The following is a 20,526-nucleotide window of genomic DNA, read 5'->3' on the forward strand; positions in this document are numbered from 1 at the left end:
ATGAACCCATGTGGCAAATCTGGCTAATCTTCTGATTCCTGCTCCTCTGACATCTTAAATGACCTTGTTTCTATGTAGGTAGCTGAGAGAAACTGGGTTACAGGTGGTGGTTGGGGCGTGAAACTCTACTCAAACAGCAACAACAATTCTTGTGAGGGTGAAACAAAAGCAAACCCCTGGTAGCTTGGCATTAAACACAGTTAGGCTTAATTTATAGGCAATGTGTAAAGTATTTATGCAGCACAGTATAAAATTAAAATACAACACAACAAAAATCCCACACCAATTCAGAAAAATAGAGGAACATTTAACACATTATAAGACATCAAAACCAAAATCCAATTAGTAGAACCAGAGATGCAGTTTTAAAGATTTAGGTAAAAATATTGCTTAAAAGCACAAAGCGCCACCTGTAGTTATCTGGTCGTGCCAGACTGGGACAAAGTCACAAGTTCAGGCTGACCATGGTGGAGCACTGAACGGGTCCAGGGATCAGGTTACACCGGCTGATAAATAAATCTTAAATCCTGGTTGTGGAGCATTGTGGTGTGCAGCAGCAGTACTGCGAAGCGATACAAGTGCTGCATCAAAAGTGCGTTGGAGCTATGGTTCTAATGAGCTTTGAGGGCTGCGATGTGGTCTTACATCGAGGATGAATCATAAACAGCAGTTCCAATGACCAGTGCAAGCTGCAATGCGGGCTTGCATTATGGCTGTGTCGAACTACGTTGCTTCTGATGAGAGGCTTCAAAGTCTACTTGAGGATGTGCCACGCAGTGGTGGTTCCCTTGAGCTGTGCAGGCTGCAGTGCAAGCTTCCATTAAGACTTCATTGTGCTGTGTCATTTCCGACAAGGCGCTGCAAAGAGCTGCATTGGGTTGGCGTCACTCTGCGAAAATGGGGTGACTCCATATGGAGATTTAACCACCGAGACATGTTGACCAGTGGAGTAATTATCACTCAATTTACGTCCCTTAATGTGTTTAATCTGCCAAAGGTGCTCTTAAAAAGTCTAATAAGGGTATCACCCGTAGGCAGTTTGTTTACCCTCATGAGATCCCGATAGAGAGTTTCCTAACAATATTAAAGTGCTTGTTCCAAAGGCGGGGTGGATCATTTAAAAAGCTGAAGATATACAAATCAATGACCACGAAAAAGGGGAAAGTAGGAAGGAGAAAGCAGCAACACAATAAATATAACTTTTTTTCAGTCAACATTCCTACGGGTATCGGGGAACTCAGTGAAGTCCAATTAAAATTCTTGTGAGTGGGACTTCTTTTTTTTAGAAAACGTTTATGTGATGTTCTATGTCTTTTGTAGTGGGTTACAAATCTAATACGGTTTTATGAACCGATATAAGGACTATTAGGTCAGTTTGCAAAATAGGGAATCAGAGGAGGTGCAGAACGAGCAGCCTATTTATTTAATTAGTATTAGGTAAGCGGGTCACTTAGATACCTTTACATGGATGGTGCTCTGCAAAGGACAGCAGAACAATATATCTTTCAAAATATTTAAATATGTTTTTTTAAGCAGCCCAGGTTTCTTGAAGGAGACAATGTCACTTTAAAAAAGTTTTTTCCATTTGGAAAACTTCAATGAGAGCAGGCAGTCGTCCTAACATTGACAATGTCAGTTTTTGTTAGTGTTAGCCCAGTTTCCTTGACCTTACACAATAAGGGAAATTATCACATTGCTGTAGATCCCTGTTTGATGGTTACTCATAATCCGCTAAAATTATAAAATAATATGACGGCTTTGTGGACATCTATGACCTGTTTCAGTATGTGGTGTATGCTTTTCGCTGAATAATATTGAGTGAACTAGTCCTCTAAATAATCAGGTTTTCAACGTTTAATAACATCACCTTCTGACTGAGCCCAGCTAAATATTTGTTATACTCTCGGCATTTGCTGGACTCTCAAGTGGTGAGGACGGATCCTTTCCAGATCGTGATTGGGAGATTAGCATATGGGCCAGTGGAGTTGTACCTTTGATCCTTAACCTATGCAAATGGACGTTCTCAATGAGATCCTCAAAATGGTGTATCTCGAGAGCCATTCAACAGCTTGAAAGAGATAAAAATCCACGAATTTCATGGCATGCATTTAAAATATATTTAAGGGGCCAGGTTACGTCTACGAGCTAGAAGTGGACGAAAGTATGTTCCTGAGACAGTAGCATTGTACAGACGAAGCAATGCATTGGATTCTAATACCCTCAAGGTTACAGGAAGCACAGTTTTTATTAAGGTGTCAACTACGTTGTATGCTGAAACCTTTTAAGCATATGGACCAAAACTCTTCTAGCTTATATTCAAAGGTTAGGTGGGAAAACGTTACCCATAAGGGGCCAGAAGTGTCACATTTGTTTGGAAATAATAAATAGGATTTCCCATAGCATAGGTCAAACTCGTTGAGAGAAGTTTGATTCTAAGAAACGTTTACAAGAGTATGGAGAGCGCAGAGATGTATTTTTGCCTGCGGAGCAACTTTGGATGTTGAAGTTTTTTTAATAACAACTCAAACTCACATAAATGTTTGCGTTTGAGTAAAATGACAAACTAATGCTTGGCTGAGAAAGCTATTTATGTGCTGTTCAATCACCGGGATCATTATAAAACGATCTTCATGCTTACGGAGGGTTTTATATTTCAACAAAGAAGCAAACAGAATCTAATAATTTTGAATATTTCAGCATCAGTTCGGACTGATGTCATCCAATAATGATTTGCTTGTATTTTTCGATAGGTATGTAAGTACTGTTCAACTGTTTAATAGCTTCAATATTTTTCCATGTTGATTGTTGTATACTTTATTTGATGTCTTAGGTTTTACAAAGCAAATATGTTTTTAAAAGCGCGCCTTTACGCACCAAGTAGCCTTGGTTTATGTGTTTATATTACCAGTGAGGCTGAGGAACGTTTGCAGAACTCAGTCCACACCAAAGGTAAAACATTGAGTACGAGCAGAAAATAACCTGGAGGTTCACGCTAGAAAGCTGGAGATGCACACAATAAATTAACAAATCGCAGCCCAACACAACATAGTTAACATACTTTTATTTTTGGGAACTAACAATTTTTAACCTCAGAAAAATGGTAAGTAGAGTTCTCAAAAGTTGAACCTTATGCAAAAAAACAAAATGTGTTGTAAGGGATCACATACCATTGTATCAACATTCCCAACGCATTCAAAGGAATAGTGTGCTCCTCCTTTGGTCATCTCTGTTATCACCTCATGGATTTGCTTGGTGTAGTCCAGTGGGTTGATGCACTCAGTAGCTCCTACTTCTTTGGCCTTTCCAAATTTGTCTGCATTGATATCAACTCCAATTATGTGTTTTGCTCCAGCCGCTCTGCATCCAATGATTGTGGAGAGTCCAACACCTCCCAAACCAAATACTACACAAGTTGTACCTGGTTTAACCTATTGAAACATTAATCATGAAACATGTTATGTAAACTGGAGCAAAATCAATATAAATATCAGCATGCTATTTGTTAATACACACAATCCACAAACTCACATAAGTACGACTTATCATTTTATTAAGCGTGCCAAATGTGGCCTATAGGCGGATTTCTGCTTTCCAAGAGCAGTTGAGAAAAAGTTGACAAAGCGTTGGGAAAATGTCCAGGAGTGCGAAGTTTATATTGCATGTTGTAAAAAAATGGATTATTATTTGGAGTGAGCTGTTGCACATCTCAAGGTATAATAAAACTAATTTTCAGGATGAACCCCTCAAAGTCATTAACTTAACTAGAGCTCAACACTTTTGTGTCTATGGCAGAGAGCAGGCAGGCTTACCCTAATGTAACATGGAAAGTATTTATACAGTACCAACACAGCAATGAATTCAAAATATGAAACAAAAAAAAAACAAAGCGAATTAGGAAAATAGAATAAAGTTTAAAAACCAAAATGACACCAAAAAGTAAAACATCAAATAAGGGGAGTCGGAGATATGAATTTTAAAGTTTTAAGTAGAAATGTTGCCAATAAGCACTAAAAACCAATGACAGTCTATGGATGGGGTAGACTGGGACCTAGGCGCGATTTCAGTTGGATATTCCAAGGTTTGTCCCGGTCAAAGATTTTACCTTCTGGCTTTGCTTATTTTATGGGCTACCCTACTTCCTTTTGTAGCAGTTCCTGTTTGCCCTACTGCAAACAACTTTACAGTCATCCTCACTCCTAAATCCAGTGATGGGGAAACTGTTTCTCATGTATGCAGTGTTCTTTTGCCCACCAAGATGTGTGGCCAGGGAAAATGAACAGTACCTTTCCCTTTGTCCACTCAAAACAATTCTGGAGGTAGCTTCCCTCCCATGGGGTTTGGAGCCAGTCTTCGCCTAAGTTAGCTCCGGTAGGAGAGTCACCCAAATACAGAGATATTTAAAGCTAAGTCCACAGAGGGGTATCGTATCTTGCCAGTCTAAATAATCACGGGTGTTCACCAAGGGGACCAGCACTGACTTTGTAGGATTCATTTATAAACCTGACGCCAGTTCATAGCATCTTAAAAGATGAAGGCTGCGTGGACCCGACTCACTTGGAGTGCACAGCAGGACAGCAGGACATCGTCAGCATATAGGCTATTCTGTCCTCCCGGGTGCGCCCCCACCTCCAGCCACAGTATATTGGATCCGTCCTGAACATCTGAGCCAGTGGTTCAACAACTAGGGTAAAGAGAAGGGGTACAGCGGGCAACCCTGCCTCATACCCCGTCAGACTTTAAAGATCGACAACAGGGTTCCGTTGACCTGCACACGGGCAGAGGGATCAGCGTACCGCGCCCGGACCAGGCAACAAAACCTCGGTCCGATACCTGCCAACTGGAGCACCAAAAATAGAAATCCCCAGTCCACTAAATCAAAGCCTTCTCAAAGTCGATGAATAAAAGAGCTAGGTCTCGGGGCAGTCGGTGACGCTCAGCAAGGGCCACCTGTAGCCGGCAGATTCAATGGCGAGTACTCCAAGTTGCCATAAACCTGTATTGATCGGGATGAATTAATTGCGGCAAGACTCTTTTGAGGTGCTTTGCAAGGATAGTAGCGTAGATTTTAACCTCATAGTTAATCAAAGATAGGGGGTTGGGTTTTGGGGAGCACTACAATAGTGGCGGCGTCCAGTCCCCTCGGAAAGGACCCCTGCCACTCCACCTCCACGAAGAGGGCCACCAAACGGGGTACCAAATCATCCTTATCCGTCTTATAGTATTCTGATGGGAAACTGTCAAGACCAGGAGTTTTCCCTGTTCTCAACTCAGAGATGGCTTCTCTGACCTCTTCTACACTGAGAGGTTCATCTAAGATTTGCACCTCATTCGGGGCAACCGCAGCAAAGCAACATCTTCTAGTAGCTGGGGGGCATGGGTCAAGTCTACCGAGGCCGAGGCCCTATATAGCACCTTCTAGTAGAAGGCGAAGGCCTCAGCTATTTCTTGGTGTCCCGCAACTCAACCTGCCTCCCCGTCTCAAATTTCGGGAATAATACTAGAGGACCGATGGTGGGAAACCAACCAGTATAGCAACTTTCCAGTCTTATCCCCCCAACCATAGATTTTCGCGGTGCTTGCTCGCCATAAAGCCTTCGCTGCCTCTAGAGATACATCTCTAATTTCCTCATGTATGAATGAAAGCTGTTGCAACACCACTTCGTTGGGCTCTACTTCTTGTGAGCTTTCGAGACGTGATGCCCGCAATTCCAATAGCTCAATACGTTGGATTCTTGAGCGTTCTAGCTGTCGTATCAAGCCTCTGGCTGAAGCCCGCAGCACGGCCTTACCAGCAACCCACAGGGTACCAGGAGAGGACACAGAACCATCGTGAAGGGAAAAGTATTCACTCTGCGCCTGTCGCAGCTGCCCCACAAATGATTCGTCCTGCAGATACCAAGCATTCAGTCTCCACATAGGCCGGTTCAGCGATCGGGCGTGGCCCATCACAAAGTGAAGGGGTGTATGGTCAGAGATACCCCGCGCTAAAATCTCGATATGGGAGAGGGCACCACAGTCAGTGCTGGGCAGCAATATCAAGTCAATTCGGGACTGTGAGCCGTGGGCCGCCGAGGTATGAATGAATTGCCTCTGTCTCGGGTGCCACATCCGCTACGTGTCGCAGAGCCCCGCAGCCGAGAGCCAATCCATGAAACTCGCCGCAATAGCATGCCTGTGGGCTGATAACGGACTGACCACATCCAAGGTGGGATCTGGAGCCGCATTGAAATCTCCCCCAGCATAGTGAGCCCCGGGGACAGGTCTATGAGAAACTGGGTTAGGTCTTTAAGAGTCCCGCGCACCAGCGCCGGAGAGGCATACACACTGACCAAATTGACCATTACCCCCTCGACCCTCCCAGTAATGGCCACAAAACGGCCATGACTGTCGTTCCAAACTCGGCCCACCGTCAGAGGAAAGGATCAGTGTAATTGAAACGCAACTCCCCGCGATCCCCGCGTGAACCCTGCGTGGTACACTCTATCAAAACCCCTTTGTGCTAGGAAGGGGCAACGCTCCCAGAGAGGTGCGTTTCCTGCAGCAGGAGCACATCGGGTCGATATCTATGTATGAAGGTAAATACTGCAGTGCGTTTGATTTGATCTAAAAGACCATTAACATTCCACGAGATAGCCTGTATCTGACTCATCTAAATAGTTGTTGGAAGATGTCACAGCACTACCCCTGGGTGTAGCCATTTTTGGGTCTGAGGTTCCCCCTGTTCTGCCCTTTTGTGTCTGAATAAAATCTTTGTTCTGTCACTAAGTTCTCTGTACCTTCTGTCATGTATGCCGACTAACACAAACAAAACAACTTGACATTGAACAATAATGAATACCTTAATATAGGACTTGAACTCCCCATCCCCCCAGCTCCCGCCCCTCCCCACACTTGCTCCCAGAAGCATCTTTCACCCCTATACATTAGCATCTCACCCCCTAACCTAGTGAGGTAAAACAATAACTGAGTGAGCAGTGGTGGACCCCTCCATCTCGTCGGATCACTTAAAGAAATGCAATTTGTAGTAGTTAGTTATTTATAATACTAGTTCTTTATCATGGTAAGTAGCACCCTCTCTAGAGTTGTTTCTTCGTTCAGAAGATTACAATGCCGGGCTGCAGGATAGGTCAAAGCTCTCTGGTGAGTCAGATCTGGCCCGCGGTGAACTTTGCGGCTTCAGGTCTCTCTCAGTTTCCCCCAGCCCTTTCACCGGCTGCTGACCTTTCGGATTGCCAGATGGGGCCTCCAGGGGGGAGTTTGAGCGAGAACCGCGGTGTTCCCTGCATTTTCTCGAGCGTGTGTGATGCCGCTTGGCAGCCAGTCATTTCTGTTGGATGCTAGGCTGTTCTCTTGCCTGCGTCTGTCTGAGGCGTTAGCCCAGTGATCCAAGCGGCATCTCTTCAGTCAACAACGTCCATGCCGCAGTTGGTTGCTCAAAAAAATGAGTTTTAGTTCTGTGAACCACAAGTAACTTCGCAGGGAATAAAAGACAATACTGTATGTCCATTGCCCTCAGTTTTTGTTTGACTTCAAGAAATGAACGCCGTTGTTGTTGCACATCCCTTGTGTAGTCGGGAAAGAGGAGGACCCTAACCCCATTGCAAAAGAAGTCTCCTTTGGAGAGTGCCTCCTGTAGCACCGCCTCTCTCTCCTTAAAATTAAAGAGACAGAGTATCACCAGTCTGGGAGGGGAGCCTGGCTGGGGCTTTAACTGTAGAGCTCTATGAGCTCGTTCCATGGCATCCAGGAGTGAATCCATTCTTCTAGGAACGTGACGAGGGATATCGCTGCTGTGGTCTCCGGCCCCAAGATTGCTCTGTCTAGACCGGTTCTCAGCGTCCTCTGCCCTCCGGTATAGCTCTGACGTGCAAGACGTGAGTGCAGAGACCTGTGCCCTGAGAATGTTCATGTTGTCTTCCATTACAGAGATCCTTGTTTCCGCCTCTGTGATTCGGGCTGTGTAGTTGCGGAGGTCATGCCAGACCAGGGCCACATCTACTCTGACTTCTCCTATCTTGGACTCCACTGCTGCCTGGGATGCGTGAATGGCCTGGAGGATTGTTGCTAAGTCTCCGGACGCTGCCGGTTGATCCCCCTTGTCACCCGGGGTGCGATCCTCCATTCGGGGTCCGCTTGTACCTGTGGTGAATTGATCTATGCGCGTTTGTGCTATCCATTGCCGTGCTGATTTGTCTTTGCCCATAGTTCGTTCACCAGTTCCTCTCCAGTGAGTGTATCACGATATCCAGGTGGAGATCTATTGGAAAGGGCCAGTCCGGGTACTGTGTGTGGCTCTGGGGCCACCAACGCCACCGGCGATGTCACGGGCCAAGTGCACACTCCTTCCTTTGGTGGGCCACTGCCGGAGCCTCAGGGAACAGGGCTCGCAAGTGCCCAATTATGGCCCAATGTGATCTCAGTTCCAAGTCTTTCACAGGTATCGTCAGTGGACCCCGGGAGGTGACCAAGCTAAGTCTTCCTCTGGCGCGGTGCAGCCCCCTCTGACCTCCTGCTCCCCCAGCCGTAGCCCCGCACGGGAATGGAGGGGGAGGAGACGGCAGGGGAAGTCCCGTGATGCGCCATACTCTCTGTCTCTGCCGGCCTCAATGCGTCTCCTCCGTTATTGCCTGGGTGGGGAAGGGGTGAGAGGCGAGAGTGGGGGTTTCTCCTCCGAATACCACCACAGCCCCCCTCCTCGATGTCCCGGGCCCCTCCCCGCAATCCACCCCTGTACCGTAACTCTGTCTCTGTCTTCAGCGTCGGGCCGATGCAATCCGGTCCCGTGCCAGTCTCTGCGGCCGGCTGGTTCGCCTGCCACCCAGGCACAGTCTTTTGCCGCCTCGTCTCCGCCGACCAGCAGCCACAGCAGGGGAACCGTAACCGCTCACCCAGACTCTCGGCACGACTCGTGCCTCTGGCCACCCGCACCGGCCACCACCTTGGGCGTGAGCCGCCTGGCTCTCCGCCACATCACAGCCAGCCGAGGAGCCGGTTGATGTCTTCAGTGCACCGGGAGGGGTATGACAAAGCCCCGTACCCGTTGCCCAGCAGCCGCAACAGGGGAACCGATACCGCTTATCCTAACCTTCGGCATGGCCCGTGCCGCCGGCTGCCCACGCCGGCCGACCATCTTAAGCGTGAGCTGCCTCGGCTCTCTGTCAACTCACAGCCGGTCGAGAAGCCGGTCGATGTCTTCAGTGCGCCAGGAGGGGAATGACAAAGCCCCCCAGGCAAGAGGATGCCTCTGATGAAGGCGGATTATGGCCGTATTTGAAAGCGGATGACGGAGGGGTCCGGAGCACTACAAAAGTGCGTCCGCCATCTTGATGCCTTGGCCACACCCCACCGTGTGGGCAGTTTTAAACTGCCATTTTGACATGACTAACCTTTTGCCAGGTCCAGACCTTCCTTTTCACCACATAAGGCACCCATACGGTAGGCTCTGAACAGCCCAGAGGCCAGGGTGCAATGTATTCAAAAAGTAGGACATGTACTTTTAAGTTTTACTTGTCAAGGTAGTGAAAAACTCTCATTTTTCACTACTGCTAGGCCTCCTTCTCCCACAGGATAACTCTGGAGTTACCTTATTACATTTAATAACTGTAACTTCCAAATGGTAATAGGTGAGCAATTCTTGTTTGGTGTCTTTGGAATTTTAATGAAAAGTCCTCTCTTTTAGAAAGTTGGCATTTTCCTGCTTTAGCCATTTAGTGCCCAGAACCATCTCTGGGTCACATGACTGGGTGAAGTTGGTAGTTGGTGTTTGTGTAGTCTTCCTAGACAGCCACACACAATAGACAGCTTAGGTGTGCCTGAATGGGCATTCACTGGCAGGATCGGAGAGCGACATAGCCCCACTTACACCTGAATAGGCTGTGTCATACTTTCACACAAAGTATTGCTATCCCCTGTGGTTACTCAGGAGCCAGGAAAGGGAAGGCAGGAAACTTGAGCTTTTCAACGGGAATCCTCTAGAAGTTGCACCCATTTCATAGAAGGCACCAGGTATAAATATTGGACCTCAGACACCAACTCTTCAGTACACCTCTGGACTTGTGGATGCTACAGAAGAAGGGCTGCTGTTATGCTTTGCTGCCAGAAGGACTGCCACTCTGCTGCCTGGTACCCTGCTTGCTGAGAAGGAAGATTGGACCTGCACTCTTCATCCCAGACTGAAGTGACTCCAAGGATCAGTCAGCTGACCTCCTGTTCTGAGCTACAGGGACCCAACCACCACTAGAAGCTCCTGCAACCTCCCAGCTGAACTGCTGTCTGGACCTGCAACTAGATCTACAACTGGATCTTCCTGAGCCCTGCTGGTCTCTCGTGGAGTGAATTATTGACCTCCAAGTGGTGCTCATGGGTCCTGGACACTTTGTATGGCCTCAGTTCAGCTTCCCTGAAGTTTTTAGGCTCATCATGATCAGGCCTGTTTTCGCCACCCCCAACTCAAAGTACCAGTGAACCCAACACCTGTGGGGCAAAATGCACTTTGCAGTACAACATCATCAGTTTGTAGTGACCTTGAACGGGAAGCTCCAGCAACACCTGCACACAAAGCCCAGCCTGCTCTTTACACTACATCGGCGACTATCTGTGACGCTCTCCTTGCTCCTCGCAGCCCCTTACATCATGAACAGAACTCGTTGCGCTGGACTTTAAGGACAGCTCTTTCAATTAGACTAACCTGGTGCCTGTATTCGGCCCACACTCCATCGTGGTCAGCCTGAATTTGTGACTTTCACTCGGTCTTGCACGACCAGGTGGCTGAGAGTAGCGCTTTGTGCCTTTTGTCTCTATTTTCACTTAAATCTTTAAAATTGCATATCTCCAGTTCTGCTAATTGGATTTGTGTCATTTTGGTGTCAAATTGATTATTAAATTCTACTCTATTTAGTTACATTGGTGTGGGATTTCTTGTGTATCGTTTTCACATTATTACTGTTTTATGTACTGCATAAATACCTTATACACTGCCTCTGAGTTAAGCTAAACATCTCTACGCCATGCTACCAGAGGGTTGAATACAGGTTAATTTGGGGTTTGCTGTGGCTTTAACCTGACAATGATTACAGTTACTGAGTGGAGCCTCACCCTACCGCAACTAGTAACTCAATTACTAACTTATACTTACTCTGAACTCATAACACACAGGTTTAGATAACATTGTCCTTTGCATCATAACAGTGTGCAGTATTAACCTCTCAGTATGCAGTTATAGTCTCAAATGCCCAGTTCAGCTTCAAAATACACAAGAATATTTTAAAGTGCCACTGCCTATAAAAGCCTCCACATTTACAGGATAAATCTTAAATGTTCAATGCAGACTCCCAATGTGTACATTTAGCCTAAAATGCCAAGTGCAGCTTCTCCTTATACATAAACAAGTTCCGCTTGCACAGGCGTAACTTCAAATGGCCAGTGTAGACTGCCCATGTTTTCCTGTAGCTTCAAATGCCCATGCAACCTCCTCGTGAATAGGCTGAACATCAAATAACTAGTGCCACCTTCAGGTGCAAAGGTATAGCCTCACATGCCCCATGGATTACCCCCCCCCAATGAAGCTGTACCAATAAGTGTCAAATTCAGTCCAAATATATTGGGCATAAAGAAACCGGCATGAATGGCCTCAATGTCCTATGAAGCCTTCGCATGTGGAGTTAGCACCTCTCATTCCCAGTGCAGTCTTAACATGTACATGTATTATCTCAACCCACCACTAGTCACACTTCCAGGTAACACCTCCCTTTTAAGAGCCAGGGTGGAGGACTATGGAGCTGTGTCTAAAGGGTACCCCACAATGCCTGTTGAAGGCACAATTTTGATTAACCCGCCCCATAGCTCTACAGGGCCTCTCTTCGATGCAGAATATCTATTCTTTCTTCTCACATGTCAGAGAGATGAAGGTTTCTATCTCGTTCCCCTTCCCTAGGAGATCAGCACCGAACAGCAGAGTGATGATAAGCGTAAGGGTTAAATGTTTTACTCCTAAATCCTGAGAAAATTGGCATCAAGGTGATTTTGGACCCCGATGACACTCAGCGTATTTTATCCTTTGGGAAACATGCCCCAGTTGCGCCAGGCTTGATCAAGGAATGTTTGCTGGAGGTGGTAGACTTAATAAACAGGAACGGGTTAAAGTGCAGTGCATCTAAAACAGAGATCTGCTTTTTAGACACTGCCGTCAGGATTTTTCAATAACTGGTGGCCGGAGGAATTGGTCGTCCTACCTCCGCTTTGTACAGTGGTGAGAAACTTGAGTGTTCAGTTTGACAATACATTTTCCTTTGGCCAACGGATGTCTTCAGTGGTGGAGTCTTGTTTTACCTTCGGGGTCTGAAGAAAACTTAGACTTTGTCCTTCTAGACACATGGAAAACCATTATGCATACGTCCAGCACCTCCACATTGGACGATGCCAATGCATGTTATTTAGGTTTACCATCTTATCTCTTAAATCGTTAGAAAATTGTGCAAAATGCAGCAGGGAGGCTCATCCTGGGACTGCCTAGAGTTCATTTGGTACGTCCCTACCTGAGAGAGCTTCATTGGCTCCCCATCAGAAACAGCATAACTCATAAAGTGCTAGTCCTGGCATTTCGTTCTTTTTACCAGATGGCTTTCAAATCTCTTTGTAATAGGCTCTGTCAACACCAACCTGGCTGTGTCTTAGGATCTGAATATCCCCTACTCTTAACATGCACTCAGTCTTCTTTCTCCTGGCATCCAAGGTCTGGATCTGGAATGTGGTACCTTTGGCTTTGCGCCTTCTCGAGAATGAATGCCTGTTTAGGTCTCAGATGAAGACATGGCTGTTTGGCATGGATTAATTTGATCTGGCTGTTCGTTCCTTTCTTGTGTCTGTAGCACGGCACCTTCTGACAGCCGATCGTTCTATTAAAAATATCAGTTCTTTAGTACTCAGTCAGGTGCTGGAGTTCCCACATGGAGGGCCTACAAACTGCGTCTGTTTTTGCCTAGGACAAGAAATGCCACTACATTAACTCCCTGAAGCTGTTTGTTTAGCTCAACCCCTCTAACATACCACTGGGTAGTGGGGAAACTGGATTGATTCCATTCACTGATACGCACTGGTTGTGTAAAACATGATGTCGATAGACGTTTCATTTTATAAATTGTGGTTTTCATCATTTCTGTCATGATGGTAACCAGCTCAGCAGAGGTGGAGGGCCTCCAAAAGGAGAGAAGGATAAAAGTACATACTATTTTACTGATCATGATTTATTGGGTCTACTAACTGACTATTCAAGAACAGTATTTTTCTGCAGTTGGATTTTCTTCAATAACATAATGCAGTCTGAGATTTGTAGTCTTGTTTAATATAAACCACAACAACTGGATTCATACAGATGAAAGCAATGATTTGTTAAAGAAAAGCCTAGGACTGGAACCAGCTGTCTCTGGTGACATCTGGGGCCAGGTGTCTCTGGAGGCATTGGGGCCAGATGTATCGATCCTAGTTCCATTTGCAAATGGCATGATTCGTTGAAAAAGGCATTCTGGTATGATTTAATCCAAAATTGCGATTCCATAATGTGTTACCGAAAATCTGTTTGGGATTGCAAACGCATACCGATTCAGTATTTGGAAGGGGCGTGTCTAGGGCATCCCTTCAAATTTGCATGGTAGGTACTATTGTTTTCCAACCCAATTTCAGTTGCAAAACAGTTATACTTTACCACCAATTCCAAACTGGTGGTGAGAATGTACAAAAAATATTTTCTAAGACCAGGCATTGGTCCAACAGGCCACTGCCTGAACTTAAAAAATGAAACGTAAACGTTTAATTTCCTTTTTTGAAACACATCTTGTTTTCTTTTAAGGAAAACAGGCTATATTTCAAAAGAAAAAATGCTTTGTTCTAAAGCAATCACAGACATGGTGGTCTGCTGAACCAGCAGGCCACCGTCCTTGTGATGGATGCATTTCCTAATGGGTTGCAAATTGCGACCTACCTCATTAATATTCATGAGGTACTTCAGTTGGTGACCTATTAGGAATTGCTATTTGGAAATTAAAAGGTACATACATCAGGAATACCGATTTCCTAATTGTGATTCAGAGATAATCAGTATTCCTAAATTGAGATGTCTGGCCCGTGGTAAATTAAAGAGCCATAAAGAGAAACAGGGAACAATTTTTAGAACCTGCCATATAACCCTTCAAACTTCCCACCTGCTCACATTTAGCATGGCAATACTGACTTTCAGTCCTGTAATTGGCGCAAATGCCATAATATTTTAGGTATTCTTTCATCTTATAAATGGTTTATGTAGTATGCTGAAAAGCACCTTCTCATATTATTCTAAAGTGGAGCGGCGGCGAAGGTTTTATATATCATTAAGCCACAGATCCTGCTCCCTACCACTCATTTCAAGAAAGAACTTTAACTATCACCATCTTCAAAAGTACTAATTTTCACATTGAAAACTGAAAAAGTGGGCACTCGTGCTTTTGTCATGTATTGTAATGCAAAAACGAACGGCACATTGTGCGGTCTAGTAATGTTGCAATACCATGTTGCTATTCCTCAATTCATAATCACATTTTGGTTTTCCAAGGTGACTTCAAAGGGACCTCACACACAAATACTATTTTATGATGAGAACTACTAGTTTGAGGGCCTTCGGCTAACCTCAAAAGGGTCTCTCTAAAATGAACTGCTACTACTGAAGTTCATTCTATATCAAATATGTAACATAAAATAGAAATATGTGTGAGGAGACACCAGGCACACGTGCAGTAAGTACATTAAACTGCCGAGATATCCTTTTGGCATTGGGCCTGATAACCCGGGCAGCAGACACTCAACCTCCTTTGCTTATTGCGATTAGAGCCATTAGCCCACGAGTCACAAAGCTCTATAATGTGAACTCAACACACTGATCTGTGTATAGGCTTTCTCAAGCCTGTTTTGTTCAACTCAAAGACCTCAATGCTTAGCCATGTATGAAAAATTTGAAGACTTTTATTCATTTTTCTGAGTATAGTCCTTTCTCCTCACTAGTACCACCAAAAGGTCCTAAACCTCTACCCACCGAAACCCCTTCATCCCCTCAAGACCTCATACCCCTTCCTTCATTCATTTACGTAGAGCACACTGTTAGTTTTGTAGAAAATCAAAACTTGCGCCCAAACATCTTGCTAAGTTTCAGCTCTCCTAATATGATTTAGACCACCATACAGTTTGAGTTGATGTGGGTGTAGACCTTGATGCCGCAGAGGAAAGGGGTAAGGAAATAAAAGGGGAACACAAGTGAAAAGTGCCATGAGCTACTGCCCTTTACAAACTTCTAATGTCATCACTGCGCCAAACCTTGAAAATCAGAGGCCTGCTCCCCCACCATGGTTGAGAAACCAACACAATGCCTAGAACTTTATATCATTTCAGCAAATGATTATAGAGGGTGCATTCTAAAAGAATTGATCGTACAATAATATGAATCTAAGGAAAATGGTTAGACAGGTTATGTGCTACATCTCATGTACCTATTCCATTAGAATATGACATAGAAAAATTATACTTAAAGGATATTACATTCACATTATAAAATTGCAAACATCATCAAGATCACTAGCTAATGTAGCCTCACAACCATAAATCCCATCAAAACACAGCTCACGTTGACCTCAATCATATTGCAGGTGATTCCATAAATGGCTTCATCCATGTCATCAATGATGAAATCACATCTCATTACTTGAACATGGCATTAGATGTTTTACAGCATTTTCCCCTAACTGACCATTGTACCACATCTAGTGATAAAGAGCTTTCCTTCCTAATGTCCCTATCACTTTTATCAAATTATCTAAACTTTCCTGCTTTCAGTTGTACTTTACTGGTATTTCCTAGTTCCCCACTCCATTCGTCCTCTCCTCATAGTTTCTTCATACTACAGTACGCACTACTGAAGACTTTGTGGAAGTGGTTATATATAAAGAGTGGTATCAGAAGCGACTTCTGTGAGAGACTCATGAGCAGCAACAAACTTGAAGAGATGAAAGCCATCCATTGAGAGTGAAATCCTGCAGCATGTACTAGATAAACTGTGAAGAATAAATGTTTAGTACATGGATAGGAGATCTTCCTGTTAAAAGCACACCTAAATCAGGAGTATGTAGTACGTCCTTTACTTTGCTATATGGCAACTTCCTATCACATGCGACTCACTCCCTTCAGAGAATCTTGACTCTCAGCACAACAGGCTGACGTAGCAGTCTCAAGAGACTTAGAGAGAGGCATTAAACATCCATGTTTTAGTAACTTTTTAAATTGGACATGGTGCTCTCAGAAGCAAACAGATTGGGAAAATTTGTTCCCCAAAAAATTGGGCAAAGTAAGAGAATGATCTGCCACAGTATCTAACCATGTGAATACAAGGTATTTTTTCGGTAGAATATGTGAGAGGATCTCAACACCTGAGAAGGCTGATATAAGTGAAGCTTGGAGTACAAGTAGGTGACAAGGCCTTGATCAGGGCTTTCTGAGCCAGGCAGCATGTCTTCAAAAATATACGTTTTTAAGGGGCAGCCAATGAAGGTCCCTTAAAATGGGAGCTATGGATGTGAGGCACGGCAAGTTAAATAATAGCTGGGCTGCTTTATTCTGCACAACTTGGAGTTTTGATATCAAGGTGTCATTAGTTGCTCCTAGAAGTGTGTTTTCATAATCCAGGCGACTGGTGATAAGAGACTGGTCTGCCTTAAGAGCTACTTGTTGGCGCAGCAAGTACAGCAGATGGAATCAACCTGGGATTTCATAGAAAAGGTTTGATCGATTTTAACTCCCAGATTTTTTGCCAGCTGTTACAGAACGGGCACTGGGCCATGTTCAGACAGCCACCAGCCAGCTGACCAGATTTCCTGGGCCTTGCCAAAAAGCACAATCTCAGTTTTAGCTCCATTTAGTTGGAGACTGTGATTACTCAGCCATGCCGCAATTTCACACATACAGTGTGTGAATTGCAACTGAACTTTTCTTGGATCGGGCCCAAAGGAGATAAGCAGGTGCTTATCATCTGCATAGGATACGATATGAAATCCACAAGCTGTTACTATCTGTGCTAAGGGCGCCATGTAAATATTAAATAACGTAGGGCTCAGGCAGAAACGCTGTGGAACACCTTTGTTGATTCTTAAGGTTCTGGACCTGAAGGAGACGAGACAGATATTTTGGGTTCGGTCGTTCAGAAAAAAAAACCAGAGCCAAAGAAAGGCACTGCCCCACATGCGAGCCTCATGCAGTCTGTGGATAAGACTGGAATGAGAGACTGTATCAAAGGCAGCAGAAAAATCCAGTACAACTAGCATAATCGTGGTTCTAGCAGCTAAGAATAGTCTGATAGTGTCAGAGACCTCCACTTGTGCTGTCTGCGTGCTTTGGGACACTCTGAAAGGGTGGGTCAGAAGGGTAAATGATACATAGGTGAGACGAGCAGTCAAAGGCACATGGGTATAATTCTCCTGTGCCTTGTGTATAGTGAGTTCCTGTGAAGTGAGGAAAATGGCAAGAGCTCTCATAAAAATTGCATGTGTGCAGTGCCATTTTAGCACTGTTTGTGCCTGGTGTGACAATCTTTGTAGGTGTCCCCTCCCATTGGCCTCCATCTCCCCTATCACCCTCCAAAAGTCCCCTTCCTTTCTTCACTGGCCCGCTCTCACATGCATTTCGTTTGTTTTATAGTGCTACCCATACCACTGTAGAGTGTCAGAGCACTTTACATCTCACCCACACTATACAGAGAAAATGAATCACACATGTGTAAATCATTCTACAGGAAATCCTACATAGGACAATCAGGAGTACAAGGTGTAGGAATTCCATGTCACCCACACTACTAGGCAGTCTATTTTGAGTATTTGGTCTGGTAAAGCACAAATTCAGGATTTAAAATGTATCGCAGATGGGGTTGGATTTACTAAGAAGAAGGTATTTCTACACAAACAAATCCTTTTAACAGAATTAAGATGATGAAAGGGTAACCTATCCCATTCAGTTTGCATGCAGCACTTAGGTCACTGTGCCTTATTAGGATTGTAACTTATGAACTGCAAATTACAAAATAATCTCTATGACAAAAGCTGTAACTCACTGATCTCATAAAGTACCATTCTGTGTTCTGCATAGTATACATTCTTTGCAGCAGGCATATTAACCCTCTCTGCCACTTTATGGTGAGTCAAAACTGCCACTAGACATAGCTTCAATCTCTCTCCAGCAGGAACATTAACCACCAGAGTTATCTTGCCTGAAAACCTCTGGCTACACAAGGAACTCTGCTGCAGGTACTTTTAAACCCATATGTTATTTCTAAACAGTGCCTGCTCCCCCCACACTCCACGTGAGCTCAGCCCCCGTTGCGGCTGCACCAGTAGCACTACCCTTAAGCAAGCCCAGCAGGACAGGCTACATGGCTAGCAGGAGAAAACGGTGATGTTGCACAGGTATGAGACGTGAACAAAGTACTAGTGATAATATTGCCAGATGCACATGTTGATCACAGAGATATAGATTAGGTGGGAGACACATGGGACACAGTACTACAAAGAACTCAGGCAAATGTACAACAGGTAAATCCATGACAGTTTAGCAAGTAGTACATTTAGAATTTATTCATACAGTTACGTTATACAATAAATATGTATGTTTCCAGGCCTGTTGACTAATTGTTTAACATGATGTGATTTCATACAATACTATAGAATTATAGCTAAGGGCTATACCATTTGTTAAAGGTCCTGAACCGGAGTTATAACATGAGAGAGGACCTTTAACAACTGGTATAGCCAAAGGCAAAAGGGCTATAATGCTAATAGAATATTCCCCTTACTGAGGGTTGAATGATTACATGTGAAAAGGGAGAAACATAAATACAAGCTTTGGGATATAGGAACAGCAGGCACCAGTCTTTATGAGCCCTGAAAGAAGCTCTCAACATCCTACTGTTATAATTATTGAAATGTTCTAATGTATATTTCTAAATTCTGCTTGCTGTGATATTTGTATATTAAATATGCTGTTTATATAGGGATACATACGTCCAAGGATATCTAATAATTTGATGTGGCATTTGAAGTAGATTAGAAGTAGAAAATCCGTATCAGGATCCTCTGTTACCCCTCCATTCTTTAACATTGCAAGTGAAGGTTTGAAGTGTCAATGACATACTACATTTCTCCTGGGAGAACATTGTCAGAGGAAAAGAAGGCGAAGTAATAATAGTTAGAGTACAAGGATACAATAAACAGCAATTTATGTGCGTGCATGCTAGTTATCTACATCGATCGTATAGCCACCACGGGACTGAAATGTATTCTTTAATTACGTTTTATGTTTCTAAATTGGTGCATGCCTACAAATGCATTATGGATTCATATTATGTACAATGTACTATTATAGTTCAAACTGTTTTGTAATTTGTATATCTTACAGTTGTTCTAGTCTGCTGGGCACGTGGTAATAACTGCAGTTGTTCTATATTTTACTTAGAAGTAATGAAGCCATCTTTATCTTCTGTTAGCAATTGTTAAAGTATATGGTGTAGTGCTTTGAAGAGCTTCCTCCTTTATCCTCAACATCTGGGTCTACAAGAAATCAGGTCGACTTTGCCTTTGCAAATAGACTGAGGCCCCCCATTTCTGATATCCCTCTAACAGTGCTATATCTCTACTAAAGCACTGGGGAAAGGTAATGGGTCACTTAGACACACTTTGGCAATATGACTTCCTGGATTCCGTGATGGTGAGAATGCTTGCCTCATCAGTATCTCCTCACACTTGTAGATTTTTGTAATGTTCTATGGGTGGGGTAATATTGGTGCCGGATCACCAACCGAACATCCAAACCTAAAATATTGTGTGGACAGAATACGGTGACTAAAATATTGGACACCAAAATATCGAGAAGGTAAGTGCAAGTAGGTAGGTATAGATTTACTATTCTTAACTCCACATCTACAAACCCTGAAGATATATATATATATATCGTCACAGTACGCATATATGGTGTTATATATAGTAAAACTTTACTTACCTACCTACATTCACAATATTTTTGTCCTCGATATTTGTGACATATTTTGTCCCACGATATTTTTGTTTCTGATGTTCTGCGTAAACACCATTGGTGCCATAGGCTTTGGACACAGGATTTGTATTTCCAGCTGGGTACTGACAGACATCCATAAACGGGGGTGCCGTGCTCCCCCTGCTCTCTTAAATCCCCATGCCACTACACATGTTACACTAATGCTACCGCCTTGTGAGTGACTTTGTCAGTGAAGTCATGCAAGATATCATTTGTCGTGTCATATGTTATGTAATCAGTAACATACTCAAAGCAATTTGTTAGTTTTATAGGGGTTCATTTGCAGCGCATTCTGGGTGGTCAAGCAGCAAAACAACCTTAACTGGTGCATATTTTCAGGACTGTGATGCTTTGCATTTTAAATAATTTTACAAAATAAACCTTCATTTGGGTTGACGTTTTCCAGTGAGCGTACAG

At 44.1% G+C, this 20,526-nt stretch overlaps 1 protein-coding gene across 2 annotated transcripts in view; it reads right to left on the reverse strand.

Moving 5' to 3' along the window:
- LOC138289570 (alcohol dehydrogenase 1-like) overlaps positions 1-20,526 on the reverse strand; it is a 259,702-nt gene that overhangs the window by 146,290 nt on the left and 92,886 nt on the right. For both annotated transcript variants that reach the window (XM_069230185.1, XM_069230184.1), the window contains exon 6: positions 3,168-3,428. In XM_069230185.1, the coding sequence (XP_069086286.1) occupies positions 3,168-3,428 (261 nt within the window). The remainder of the gene's footprint in view (positions 1-3,167; positions 3,429-20,526) is intronic.

Source organism: Pleurodeles waltl, chromosome 1_1 (assembly GCF_031143425.1).
Source record: "Pleurodeles waltl isolate 20211129_DDA chromosome 1_1, aPleWal1.hap1.20221129, whole genome shotgun sequence".
Classification (NCBI taxonomy): Eukaryota; Metazoa; Chordata; class Amphibia; order Caudata; family Salamandridae; genus Pleurodeles; species Pleurodeles waltl.